Source organism: Monodon monoceros, unplaced genomic scaffold (genome assembly GCF_005190385.1).
Source record: "Monodon monoceros isolate NGI ecotype Baffin Bay Population unplaced genomic scaffold, NGI_Narwhal_1 Super_Scaffold_16, whole genome shotgun sequence".
NCBI classification, from domain to species: Eukaryota; Metazoa; Chordata; class Mammalia; order Artiodactyla; family Monodontidae; genus Monodon; species Monodon monoceros.
The window spans coordinates 111578821-111593148 of NW_021703772.1; the positions used below are offsets into that span (position 1 = coordinate 111578821).

At 43.9% G+C, this 14328-nt stretch overlaps 1 protein-coding gene across 1 annotated transcript in view; it reads left to right on the forward strand.

Annotated features, from left to right (window-relative positions):
• Positions 1-708: 708 nt before the first annotated feature.
• Positions 709-14328, forward strand: part of NIPA1 (NIPA magnesium transporter 1) — a 41545-nt gene continuing 27925 nt past the window's right edge. The window contains exon 1 of the mRNA XM_029225623.1: positions 709-871. Within this exon, the coding sequence (XP_029081456.1) occupies positions 709-871 (163 nt within the window). The remainder of the gene's footprint in view (positions 872-14328) is intronic.

Consider the following 14328-nt stretch of genomic DNA (forward strand, 5'->3'; position numbering starts at 1 on the left):
GCAACGTAAAAACTGATTATGATATATTAAATAAAAAGGATATTTTGTATATTGTCATTGCAATTGTACTTTAGGTGGGAAAACAATAACTATTAGGCTAGGGCTGTGGGATTGAGTAATTTTAAAATATTGTCCCATGTTTTCTGTAATTTCGGTATATTTTATTAAAAATAAATCAGTAAATTGGACGGTGCGATCACGAGCTCACTGCCCCGGTGCGGAGACAGATGACTTCCTTTCCTTCAGCGGTCCCATTCGAGTTTCCACAGCTGACGTGTCTTGGTCTCAGGCCCCAGGGGCGGCTCTCTGCGGGCCCCCGAACAGCTTTGTGAGGGACCATTATCCCAGCGAACGCTGCATCTTGCTAGCGCTTTTCCAGTCCTAAATATCGCATGGGACACCCACCAAAACCCATCTGTTTACCTGAGAGGCAAACTTAACTGGGGGCCCTGTATTTGCACCGCCAAGCCTGCAGCTCGGTCTCTGCGCCCACCCACCTGCCACCTCACCCCACTCCTCGCCGCCGCCGCCTCTCCTAACGCGCTCCTCCCCCTCCTCCCCCCTCTCCCCCCTCCCGGAGCCCGGGCTCCACCCCGCCCCTGCAGAACCCCGGTCCCCCGCACCCCAGTGGCTCTGGGCCGCGGAGCCGGCCCCCGCCTCCAGGCCCGGCGGGCGAGCGCGCAGGCGCGGAGGGCGGGCGCCGGCGGAATGGGGACTGCAGCGGCTGCAGCGGCGGCGGCCGGGGAGGGGGCGCGCAGCCCGAGCCCCGCCGCCGTGTCGCTCGGCCTGGGCGTGGCCGTGGTGTCGAGCCTGGTGAACGGGTCCACGTTCGTGCTGCAGAAGAAGGGCATCGTGCGCGCCAAGCGGCGAGGTAGGGCGGGCCGCGGCCCTGCTCGGGGTGGGGGCGGAGGCGTGGAGGGAGCAGCCGCCGGCCGTGGGGAGGGGAGCAGCCGCGGGGTGGGGTGTTCCGGTCGTCGCCCGAGTGGGGTCCGGAGACGGGGCGGGGCTCGGAGGGCCAGCTGCGCGGGCGCGAGGCCCCAGACCACCCGCAGCGCAGGCGCGGACGCGGTCCTGTGCGCCAGAAGCGCCGCCACCGCGGCCGAGCCTAGTCCTCCAGCAGCTCTGGAGGCGGCCGGTGCGCCCTGAGCGGTGGTAGTTGTGTCGCCGCCACGGTTTTTCTCCCTTCCCAGCGCTGGCGAAGCCTTCTTCAGTTTTATAAGGTTTCTCCCGCTGACTTCTTTCCTCCCTCCCAGACCCAATCGCTTTGCAGCCGTGCATCCCACCGACCTGCCCTCTGGTTGGCGCCCAGGCGTCCCTGTCACCCGCACCCACCAGCTGCTAGGGAAAGCTTCCTGTTTGCAGTATCCCGCGAATGGTCGGAGCCCAGTGCCTGCTCAGAAGGAGCGACGGGCCTCCCGCCTTTGCTGTGACTCCGGCCTGGGGTGCACTTGGAGGGCAGGACCTGCTGACTTCTCGCCCTGCATTGGCTACACCAGTGCAGAAGTAAGAGCTGTGTGCTAGGCAGGCCGGAGTGGGACCTGCGGGCCAAGGAGGCGCTCGCTCTCAGGGTCGAGCGAGAGTTCTGACCTTTCCTGTGGCTTCTGTTCCTGGGGTCCTTATGACTACAAGTGATCTTCGGTGTGAAGAACACTCAAGGAAGATTAGAACCACCGAAAATGGGCCAACTGAGTATTCCCTGGGTGGATAAGCCACCAAACACCACTGCTTATCAATGTGGAAAGTGTTAAGATGTAGCAGAGTTCTTTGCCAGTGTTCTTCTGTAATAAGAGAGGCCTGAGACAGTTTACTGAACGCAAGATGTAGCATGCTTTGAAACTGAAAATGAACGTGTCCAGAAGGACTGAGAGAGCCTTGTGGTCGTTCTACAAGAATAGTGTTAGGGCTTCCCTGGTGGCGCAATGGTTGAGTCTGCCTGCCGACGCAGGGGACACGGGTTCGTTCCCTGTTCCGGGAAGATCCCACATGCCGCCAAGCGGCTGGGCCCGTGAGCCATGGCCACTGAGTCTGCGTGTCCGGGGCCTGTGCTGTGCAATGGGAGAGGCCACAACAGTGAGAGAGGCCCCCGTACCGCAAAAAAAAAAAAAAAGGAGGAAACTGCCAGGTCATGGGTTTAAGATAAGTAAACTTATTTAATAGTTCAGATTCTATAATGCAAGTGAAACTCTCTTGAGTGCCCTGGATGATCAGCCAGGAGTGAACTGAGGAAAGAGATAAAGGGGCCTACAATATTGAGTGAAAATATAAAATCATAGATATTTGTTAAAGAATTCAACTTCGAAGTGAAAACATTGCAGTCTGTACATAAAATCTAAATAAAACCAAGCGTGGTTTCCCTAGGATGCAGATGTATCTCTAAGGTAACAAATGGACATCTGGCAGTAGCGCACTTTTCAGGGAGCACATGTCAGTTTGAGGGGCTCCAGGGGTGGGTGGCATGTTTGTCATGATTCAAAAATAAACAACACACGTGCCCTTGATAGGATAGGTACATGATCTCCAAAACCCATGACCCCAGTCTAACCATGAGAAAAACAGCACACAAACCTGAATTCAGGAACAGCCTACAAAATACCTGACCAGTCCTCCTGTCAAGGTCGTAAAGTCTGACAGACTGTCGTAGCCAGGAGGAGCCTGAGGACACATGGCCATAAGACATTAGGTAAAATCTAAGGAAACCTGAATATAGACTTCAGTTACCAGAAAACAATAATTATTGAGTAAAACTAAATATGTTATTTCAGCTCAGCTTATGTGTTCAAGGGAATTAGTGACTAAGAAAATAAAAAACACAGCAACCTGAAAAAAAAAAATTCATGCTTTTATTTATACCTGCATACTATGTCCTTAAATAAATGAGTGAAAATGTGATATTTGCTGATTTCATACTTCTCCAGTTACTACCCACCACTACTAATTCAAGCTACCTGGCTTGCTCATAATGGTGGAAGACAGACATACAGTCTTGTTTTGATAAATTTAGTTTTGATTTGTTCAACAGATATTCACGAAACTCTTATTATGTGCCAGGCACTGTTGTAGGTATTGAGGATGCATAGTTTTAGCATCTACTCCCCCTGAAACCTTTTTCTACCTCTGCTAATAAGCAGCATAGTTGGCCGTTGTGAAATGACTGAAATGGGGGAGATCGGAGGAAAGAGGGGGTGGCTAAAAACTGGGGAGTCAAGTTCTTGTGCTAAGGGAGACCTGATGGTCTTACACTGTAAAAAGCTGTCTCACTGAAAGTTTCAGCTTTATTGCACTGCCGTGCACCAGCATTTCTTTCAAGTCTCAGCTTCAGGAGAACCAAGTTCTGGTCACAGCCCTTCCTTTGTGGGGGAGGAGTTGGGGTGCAGCTTTCTCTGTTACCAGCTTTCACTCTTGAAAGGACCTTCCCAATGAATGGAATATCATTCATGGAATGGAATGGATAGGCTAGGAGCACCATCCACAGCACAGGCTCAAGGTGAACTGCCTCACTCCTGGTGTGGCTTTGGAAGACCCTGAAGATGGGAAGAGGGCAGGGGACACCTGGGGCCACAGGTCATTGATAGTATGTTTAGTGTTAGAGCCCACTTGAAGCAGAGCTTAGAAGAGAGAAACAAGGTGACCATCAAGTCTGAAGATAATTTGTTGAAAGCCAGTTGCAACATTAGAATTCTGTGCTGGTGAATAGGTGAGGATGTCCTGGGAGCCTCTTAACTGGGGGGGATGATGTCCTGCCCTCAGACAGACATTGTGGAGACAGCCTCAGGAAAGTCATAGAATTGCATAGATGAGTGACTCTATGTAGAATGTCCTAGGCCAGGAAGAACCACGATCTTTTTAAAATCCCTTTCATCAAAACTGGGAGATACCACCTAACACACATTAGGATGGCTATTGTTTAAAACATAAAAAGCAGAAAATAACAAGCATTGGTGAGGATGTTGAGAAATCGGAACCCTTGTGCACTGTTGGTGGGAATGTAAAATGGTGCAGCTGCTATGAAAAACAGTAGGGAGGTTCTTCAAAAAATTAAATGTAGAATTACCATATGACCCAGCAATTCCACTTCTGAGTATGTATATCCAGAAGAAATGAAAGCAGGGACTTGAACAGATATTGGCACACCCATGTTCATAGCAGCATTATTCACAGTAGAGAAAATGTGGAACAAATTGTGGTATATACGTTCAAAGGAATATTACTTAGTCTTAAAAAGGAAGGAAATTCTGACACATGCTACAACATGGATGAGCCTTGAGGACATTATGCTAAGTGAAATAAACCAGTCACAAAAGGACAAAGCTTGTATGATTCCACTCATATGAGGTACCTAGAATAGTCAAATTCACAGAGACAGAAAGTAGAATGGTGTTGCAGGGGGCTGTGAGGAGGGGGATGGGAAGTTAGTGTTTAGTGGGCACAGAGTGTCTGTTTTGGAGGATGGGTTAGTTCTGGAGATGGATGGTGGTGATGATTGCACAACAAGGTGAATGTACTTAATGCCATGGAACTGTACACTTAAAAATGGTTAAAATGCTAAATATTATATATATATTTTAACACCATAGAAAAAGTCCTTTTCAGATTTCATAGTCTCCTTCCTGAGAGGGGTACAGCCTATTGGTGTAGTCACATTGTTAAGATGCTCGGAAGATGAGTGAGTTGTCTTGTGAGAGTGGAAACTGGGATCCAAGCATCCCACCTGCTAGTCTCAAGCCTTCTGTACTGATTTTGAAGGGCATGTGCTCTCTGGTCATGGAATGTACATGTTTTCTCCTTGCCTCTCTTGCCATTCCCAGGCACACACCTAGGTGCATGTACCCCCAAACCCAGAGCTGAGGCACACACATGTTATCTTCACCCCTGCAGCCCTTTGACTCTGTGGTTAGTTCCTCCAGCTTCTGTAAACCCTCCAGACCCTGACAGATGGGGTCAGCTTCCTCTCCTGCCGTATGTCTTCTTGGTGCCTGTCTTCAGCCCCTTCCTGCCCCTGAAACCTGTGGTATGATGGCTTGTTCACTGGTCTGTGCTCCGCCTGGATCCTGGCTCTTCAAGGCAGGGCACATGTCCTGTCCACTGGGAGGCATATGGTGGACACTCAGTAATGCTATCTAATTGGCCATGAGTAACCCTGGAGTAAAGAGGGTAAAACCAAACCTCGTATTTTATTTCTGAGCTTTCTTCAAATTATTCAGAGCTGACCTCATTTACCTGTGGCCTCTACTAAGTAACAGAATCCAGAGTTACTGCTAGATCTGAAAATCTGTAACCCTGATATCTATCTAGCTCCAAGGGGAGATCGTTGATAAGGAACATGGTGAGAATAGGGTGAGTGTTAAGAGCATTTGAATGGCTCCACAGCCTGTACATATCTGGTTTACTTGATAGTATTTCCATGAGAAGAGAAGATAAAGAAGGCTGCTACTTACAGAAGACTTATGATGTCCCTGACTCATGCATCTGTCATGTTCCATGGGCTGACTGGACTCAGATGGGCCCCGCTTCCTTGGGGTCTCCAGTGGGTTGCGGTCAGATGGTGGCTGGGGCTAGAGTCATCTGAGATGACTTCTTCATCACTTGTCTGGGATAGCTGAGACAGCAAGATGGTTCCTGAGCTGCCTCCCCCCACCACCTTTTTTCATCCCTCCATATACTCTCTTCACACGTGGCTACCGTGGGCTTCCTTACACCATAGTGGTCTCAGGGAAGTCAGACCCCTTACATGGTGGATAGCTTCCCCTAGACCAAACCTTCCAAAGACTAAGGTGAGCGCCGAATGGATCCCTGTGCCCTAGCCTTGGAGGTCTGGCAATACCACTTCTGCCACATTCTGTTGGTGTACTCAGGGCCAGCCCAGGTCAACTGTGGGAGGGGATGGCATAGGGACATGGATCCCAGGAGGTGTGATACAGGAGAGGAAGTTGAGGCATGCACCCGATACAGGACTGGTTGCACTAGGATTTGAACCCAGCTTGGGCTGACTTTGAAGGTGGTTTTTCTCTGCTGCTCCCAGTGGGAAAGGTGGGGGGGAAGATACATAAATTCACCTATAGGTAAGACTTTTCTAATGAGGGGCTTCACAGTCTATGTGGAAAAAGCTGGTACTCCGATACTGTTTTATTATAAATAAGTATAATAATACCCCAAACATTAAGTATAAATAATACCCCGAAACTAAGGCAAATAAGAATTTCTTATCATTTTCATGTGACAAATGTGGGAATAGATCACTAATATAAATTCCTACATGAAATACCTTTGGTGTTGATGAATTTCTGTTGGACAGAGTATATTTTTTCTTCAAAAATATTTATACATAAGTAGTATAAACTATAATGTAATTTATATTTCCAGCCCTTTAAGTCCTTAATGAGTAACCAACCAGGCCTTTTTTTTTTAATTTTTTTTTTTGCGGTACGCGGGCCTTTCACTGTTGTGGCCTCTCCCGTGGCGGAGCACAGGCTCCGGACGCGCAGGCTCAGCGGCCATGGCTCACGGGCCCAGCCGCTCGGCGGCATGTGGGATCTTCCCAGACCGGGGCACGAACCCGTGTCCCCTGCATCGGCAGGCGGACTCTCAACCACTGCGCCACCAGGGAAGCCCCAGTCCTTTTTTTTAAAAAAAAAATGTAGCCATGAGCGGCTTAAAAAGACCACTTTTCAAGAAGAATATGCTCAATCCCACACTCCCTAACCCCACACTCCCTAATGTTTCCGGGCCAGGAACCTGTGACAGTAAACTGACCCCTTTTAGATATTGCCTGGATCAGCCAGGGAGGGTGGGCAGGCAGAGGGTTTACCTTGCATGTTCATGCCCAGTCAGAGCTCTTTGGTATGATATGATTACTCAGCAGAGTATATATGAATTCACAGAACCTGGGCATAGTCATGCTTTTAAAAGAGCATCTTCTTCTTGGTTATAGAAATATGGTCATTGTTTAAAATCTGGGAAGTACATACAATTATGAATAGGAAAATAAAAAGCATTCATCTCCTCACCTTCAGGTAACCACTGTTACAATTAGGGTGTATTTCTTCCTAGTCACATTCAATACTTATATTTCAAAATTGAATTTTAATGAATAAATCCTGTGTGCAAAAAATATATAACACATATGTAGGGTATAGAGAATAATAAAATAAATATCAAGGTTTTTTTTGTTTTGTTTATTTATTCATTTATGGCTGTGTTGGGTCTTCGTTTCTGTGCAAGGGCTTTCTCTAGTTGTGGCAAGCGGGGGGCCACTCTTCATCGCGGTGCGCGGGCCTCTCACTATCGCGGCCTCTCTTGTTGTTGAGCACAGGCTCCAGATGCGCAGGCTCAGTAATTGTGGCTCACGGGCCCAGTTGCTCCACGGCATGTGGGATCCTCCCAGACCAGGGCTTGAACCCGTGTCCCCTGCATCGGCAGGCAGATTCTCAACCACTGCGCCACCAGGGAAGCCCCAAAATAGAGTTTTAAAAGTGGTGATGTTTCAATAAACTGTGTGTATGTGTGTATAGTACATATATATAGTACGTGTATAGTATACACGTACATATATATAGTACGTGTATAGTATAGTACGTGTGTGTATAGGAGTCATGACTGAGGGCTCATATTCTTAGATTGTTCTGTTCACATCAACAGAGCCTGACAGTACAGGTATAAATGTCTGACATCTACCTGTCGTGGAAACAGGAATTGGCCACTTTGGCTTCTCTGTACTCAGGGTGAGTGGGGGCAGCCCTGGTTTTCAGAGAAAGGGAGAGGGAAAATGCTGCAGTAAAGTGAGGAGGAAGAGAACACTTTTCAAGGGCAGACACCATGCCTTGGGAGTCTTTATAAGTCTTTGTATTCACCAAGGAACGTGATGCTTCCGGTAAACATTTGATAGAGAGCTTCCCTGGAGGGAGTATGTGTTAATATATACTGGACTTATTCCCTGTGAAACATCGAATGTCATTTCCACACAGAAACTGTGAGAAACTGTCACAATGGTTATTGCATTATGGTCAGCATTGTGTGGGCTAACCTAGAAGTTTAGTTATTGTTTATGAACTATTTTTTCTTTTTAAATATTAGAGTATAATTACATATAGTCAGCTGCATAGATCTTAAGGGTCAGTTTGGTGAGGTGTTTTTTTTTTTTTACAAGAATGATTTTTTTTTAATATTTATTCTTTTTTATTTATTTATTTTATTATTTATTTTATTTTTGGCTGCGTCGGGTCTTAGTTGCCGCACGCCAGATCTTCGTTGTGGTGTGTGGGCTTCTCTTTAGTTGTGGCGTGAGGGTTTTCTCTCTCTAGTTATGGCACACACGCTCCAGAGCACGTGGGCTCTGTAGTTTGCATCACGCAGGCTCTCCAGTTGAGGTGCGCTGGCTCAATAGCTGTGGCACGAGGGCTTAATTGCCCTGCGGCATGTGGGATCTTAGTTCCCTGACCAGGGATTGAACCCACGTCCGTGGCCTTGGGAGGTAGATTCTTTACCACTGGACCACTGGGAAAGTCCCAGTTTGGTGAGTTTTGACAAATAAATATACCTGTGTAACCAGCACCTCGGTGAAGAAATTGATTATTGCTGTCATCCTAGAAAGTTCTCTCATGTTCTTTTTCATTCTGTCCTCCCTACACCAGAGGGTCTGCTCTCCTAGTATCCATCTGCATAGATTGAATTAGTTTTGCCTGTTCTTGAACTTCATATAAATGGAATCATACAGTATGTATTCTCTTATGTCTACTCTTCTTTCTTTCTTTCATCATGGTTTGAATATTCATCGTGATATATGTATCAGTCGTACTTATATTGCTAAGTAGTGTTCCATTGTTTGAATATACCACAATTTACTTATCTATTCTGAAAATTTGGTTGTTTCCAAATTTTTGCTGTTTGAGGAAAGCTGCAATGACAATTCTTACATAATTCTTTTTTGACTTAAAGTCTTCTTATCTTTGGGGTAAATACCTTGGAGCATTGCTGGATTATGCAGTGCTGGATCATGCAGTAGGTATATAATTAAATTTTAAGAAACTGCTGAACACTTTCTAACTACAGGTGTACCATTTTACCCTCCCATCAGTAATGAATGAGAGTTTCAGGTGCTCCACATTCTCTCCAACATTTGGTGTTGTCATCTGTTTAATTTTAGCCATTCTGGCGAGTGTACAGTGGTATCTCATTGTGATTTTAATTTACATTTCCCTGATACCTAATGATATTGAGCATCTTTTGATGAGTTTATTGGCCATTTGTATACACTCTTTTTGAGGTGTCTTTTCAAGACTTTTGCCTGTATTTTAATGGATTATATCTTTTTATTATTGATAGTGTGCATTATATGTAACATGTATGTATAATCTGGTTACAAGTCCTTTGGCAGATTTAGGAATTGCAAATATTTTCTCTGAGGCTTGTCTTTTCATTTTCTTAATGTTTCCTCTTGAAGAGCAGAAATTTTTAATTTTGATGAAGTCTAACATCATCTTTTTCCTTCTATGTGGTTAGTACTTTTTGATTTCTGCCAAAATAAAATCTTTGTTTCTCCTCAGGTCACAATGGCATCCTCCTGTGTTTTCCTCTAGGAGTTTTATAGCTTTAGCTTTTACCTTTAGGTCTGTAAGCCATCTTGAGTTAATTTTTGTATATGAGTGAGGTATGAATCAAGGTTCAGTATTTTCCCTACTGGTATCCATTTGGTTCAGCATCACTTGTTGAGGAAATTTCCCTACTGAATTATACTGTTGCTTTAGTCCATGATCTGACTGTACATGTGTGAGTCTATTTCTGAACTCTATTCTGTTTTATTGTATATGTCTATCCTTACGCCAGTCTGTATTGATTATGTAGTTTTAAATCTTTTTTAAAAATCTTAAAAAATCTAATTTTTAAATCTTAAAATCAGATAGTATAAGTCATACAGTTTTGTTCTTCTTTTTCAAGATTGCCCAACTATTTCTTTAGGAAAATAAGTTCTGCATATCTAATAGCCAACATACAAAAGAACTTCAAGTACTAAATCCATTCATAAATTGGTGAATACCAAGTGCTCAAATTGAGTCTAATTAATGCCCTCATCTAGCTGTGGTGGTGTCAGGAAAGAAATTTTCTTGATAGTCCTTTTTTAAGAACTCTGTAAAAACTATGTAGCATCTTTTTACACATTTTTTAAAGTTAAGGCATTAATTAATTCGTAAAGGACTTAGTGATCCACTCTTGCTTTGCTGATAGGAGCAACTCTGTTGTTGCTGTACAGAGCACACACGAGTGGAAGCAGTTTTGCTGCGGTATAATCAGCAAGTAAATAAACTAGATGACTGCCTGTATTTTTGTGCTAGAAAGTCATATTTTAAGGACGTTTCTGATACACATTTAAACCTAAATGGAAGGTTTTAAAAGCCACGAGTCCATGGTTGGACAACATCAATGCCAATTGATATTATCATCCTGACAAGTCTCTTTTGTATTTGCACAACACTTCTTTGTCTTGTAGTTCAGCTGTTATAAACAACCGTTCAACTCTCATCCAAGGTTTCCAGTATGAGGGGGAAAAAAATTCTAGACTTTAGGTATTGCTACCTTTGCAACCCACACCTAGGAGTGGAGGGGAGGAGGCATGAGTATAGTCAAATAAACAAACAGAAAACCAGTGTTCTACAATTCTGAGGTTCCTTGTTCTTGCTAAGGCCAGAGAACTTGAAAAGTCCCAGGCATCAGCTGGGAAGAGGATGAGCATGGCCATAGGCTTGAACAGGTGCCTCCTGAGGGTGTCAGGTGAGTAACTTTAGGATTTTTAGGGACAGTGATGAAGGTGAAACTGTGAAGAAACCAAGTCATTTTAGGACATAAGAAAATAATATCTATGACAGGGCCAATGGCTAACATGCAATGCAGGTTCCTAGGAATTCCTGGCTGCAGGAGGATGGAACCTGGGGCAGCCAGCTCCGTGAGGATGCTAGGCACAGGTGGATGGGCAAGAAGAGCCATAGGCTACTTCCGTGGGCACTGGGGATATTGCTGAGCTGGAGCCCTTGGGGGCCATGGAGAGCAGTATCACTTTGATCTACAGTTAGGGGTGTGGGGCAAGTATCCCGACAGAAAATCTTAACTTACTTAATGTCCATGGAAGCAGAAAAATTTTGCCTAATATTGGCTTAAAAGGTGAGGGTGATCGCAATACCTTTGGATTTCAGCAAACACAAGCTCCTCCTGGGGAGTATGAGTGGGAGGACCCTAAACACTTGGAACTAACCTGTACCCTTTGACTAAAGGGAGACCAAAGGCTTGTTATTTCTCTAGCCCTGGCTACGTGGTATCCCAGGTTCTTCCCCGTATTAGTGACAGTCCATTTCAGACTGTCAAAAGCACGTGCTGTGTGGTAGTTAATGGTGTGGGGAAAACTATAGCAGTGAAAGAGGAGAGCCTCAGTGGGTCCCATTGTGCTGGCATCCTTGGATAAGCTTTCACTGCCCGAGTGTTGCCCACATTCTAGCTGCTGCTGTAGCAGTGATCCCATGACTGCGTAAGCACTCAGGACAAAACTGTATTCATCACAGTAAAAGGAATTGGCCTTTCCCTGCCCCCAGCATAGACCCCCAACAGAAAAGATTGTGACTGATTCCTTGATCTCAGAGTCCCTAAAATCTTTTGAATATTATATATAGAATTTTGAAAAGCTGTTGAGTAAATTATTGTGTGCATCTGCTATAAAAACAAGCTTCAAGATCTAGAATGAAATGTGTTCACAGTTACTTTAAATAATAAGCAATAATATTTACTTATACGCAAAAGAGAGCAGGAGTGGCCATGCTAGTATGAAACAGAACAGACTTTAAGGCAAAAATTGTTACTGTAGCCAAAGAAGGACATTTTTTTTTGGCTGCATTGTGTCTTCTTTGCTGCGCGCGGGCTTTCTTTAGTTGTGGAGAGCGGGGGCCACTCCTCGTTGCGGTGCACGGGCTTCTCATTGCTGTGGCTTCTCTTGTTGTGAAACACGGGCTCTAGGCATGCAGGCTTCAGTAGTTGTGGCTCGTGGGCTCTAGAGCGCAAGCTCAGTAGTTGTGGCACATGGGCTTAGTTGCTCCACAGCATGTGGGATCTTCCCGGACCAGGGCTCGAACCCATGTCCCCTGCATGGGCAGGCAGATTCTCAACCACTGCGCCACCAAGGAAGCCCAAGAAGGACATTTTATAACAATGAAAAGGTCTACTATAAGTTTATACTTGATTTCCTTTGTTTTCTAAGCTTCTTTAGGATATAAAATAACAAAGTTAACATTACCTTTATTATAAGTTACAACAATATATTGTTGGGTTTGTAACATAAAAAATGTAACATATATAACAATAATTAAATAAAGACCACTGATCTGTTCTTTGTATCTATAAATTTGGTTTTGTTGAAAATTTTTTTAATTGAAATATAGTTGATTTGCAATATTAGTTTCAGGTGTTCAGCAAAGTGATTCAGTTATTTATATGTATTTTTTCAGATTATTTTCCATTATAGGTTATTACAAGATATTGAATATTGTTCTCTGTGTTATGCAGTAGATTCTTGTTGCTTTTCTATTTTATATATAGTAATGTGTATCTGTTAACCCCATACTCCTTATTTATCTGCCCCTCCCTTTCCCCTTTGGTAACCATAATTTTGTTTTCTGTGTCTGTGAGTCTTTTTCTGTTTTGTATATAGATTCATTTGCATTATTTTTAGAGTCCACATGTAAGTGTTATCATATAATGTTTGTCTTTGACTTAACTTCACTTAGTATGATATTCTGTAGGTCTATCTACATTGTTACAAATGGCAATATTTCATTCTTTTTAATGGCTGAGTAATGTTCCATTTTGTGTGTGTGTGTATACACACACACACACGCACACACCCCATATCTTCTTTATCTGTTCATCTGTTGATAGACACTTAGGTTGCTTCCGTGTCTTGGTTATTGTAAATCATGCTGCTGTGAACATCAGGCTGCATGTATCTTTTCAGATTAGAGTTTTCATCTTTTTCCAGTATATAACCAAGAGTGGGATTGCTGGATCATATGATAGCTCTATTTTTAGTTCTTTAAGGAACCTCCATACTGTTTTCCATAGTGGCTGCACCAATTTATATCCCTACCAACAGTGTAGGAGAGTTCCCTTTTCTCCACACCCTCTCCAGTATTTATTATTTGTATACTTTTTGATGATAGCCATTCTGACGGGTGTGAGGCGATACCTCATTGTGGTTTTGATTTGCATTTCTCTAATAATTAGCAATGTTGAGCATCTTTTCACGTGTCTGTTGGCCACCTTTATGTCTTCTTTGGAGAAATGTCTATTTAGATCTTCTGCCCATTTTTTGATTGGGTTGTTTGTTTTTTGGATATTGAGTTGCATAAGCTGTTTGTATATTTTGGAAATTAAGCCCTTGTTGGTTGTGTCATTTGCAAATATTTTCTCCCATTCCGTAGGTTGTCTTTTTGTTTCTTTGATGGTTTCCTTTGCTGTGCAAAAGTTTTTAAGTTTGATTAGATACCATTTGTTTATTTTTGCTTTTATTTCTTTTGCCTTGGGAGTCTGATCTAAGAAAATATTGCTATGATTTATGTCAGAGAATGTTTTGCCTATGTTCTCTTTTAGGAGTTTTATGGTGTCATGTCTTATATTTAGGTCTTTATGTCATTTTGAGTTTATGTTTGAACATGGTGTGAGGGAGTGTTTTAATTTCATTGATTTACGTGACGCTGTCCAGCTTTCCCAACACCACTTGCTGAAGAGAATGTCTTCTCCATTGTATATTCTTGCCTCCTTTGTTGAAGATTAATTGACCATAGGTATATAGGTTTATTTCTGGGCTGTCTATCTTGTTCCATTGATCTGTCTGTTTTTGTGCCAGTACCATGCTGTCTTAATTACTGTAGCTTTATAGTATTGTCTGAAGTCTGGGAGGATTATGCCTCCAGCTTAGTTCTTTTTTATCAGGATTGCTTTGACAATTCTGTGTCTTTTTTTTTTTTCAGATTCCACATGTAAGTAAAAGACATGCTCTAAAATAGCCACAGCGTGATTTAGCACATTTGGGAAATTGAACAAGGATTCTATACTAATAGTTGATCATTGTTCTGCAGTGTTCACTGCAGGGCATTCTTCAGCTCAGCTCTACTTTCTGATATGTAGGACATCATGGGCCACATTTGTATCAGACAGACTCAGAGGGACACGGGACAGGAGCCACAGCCAGTGTCAGGCCCTCTCTGTTGGAGCCTGGTAGCAGAGGCAGAGCATGGTTTAGGGGCCCAGAGGCAGAACTGCAGCAGACGGTGTCACAGCTGCCCAGCCTTACAAGCC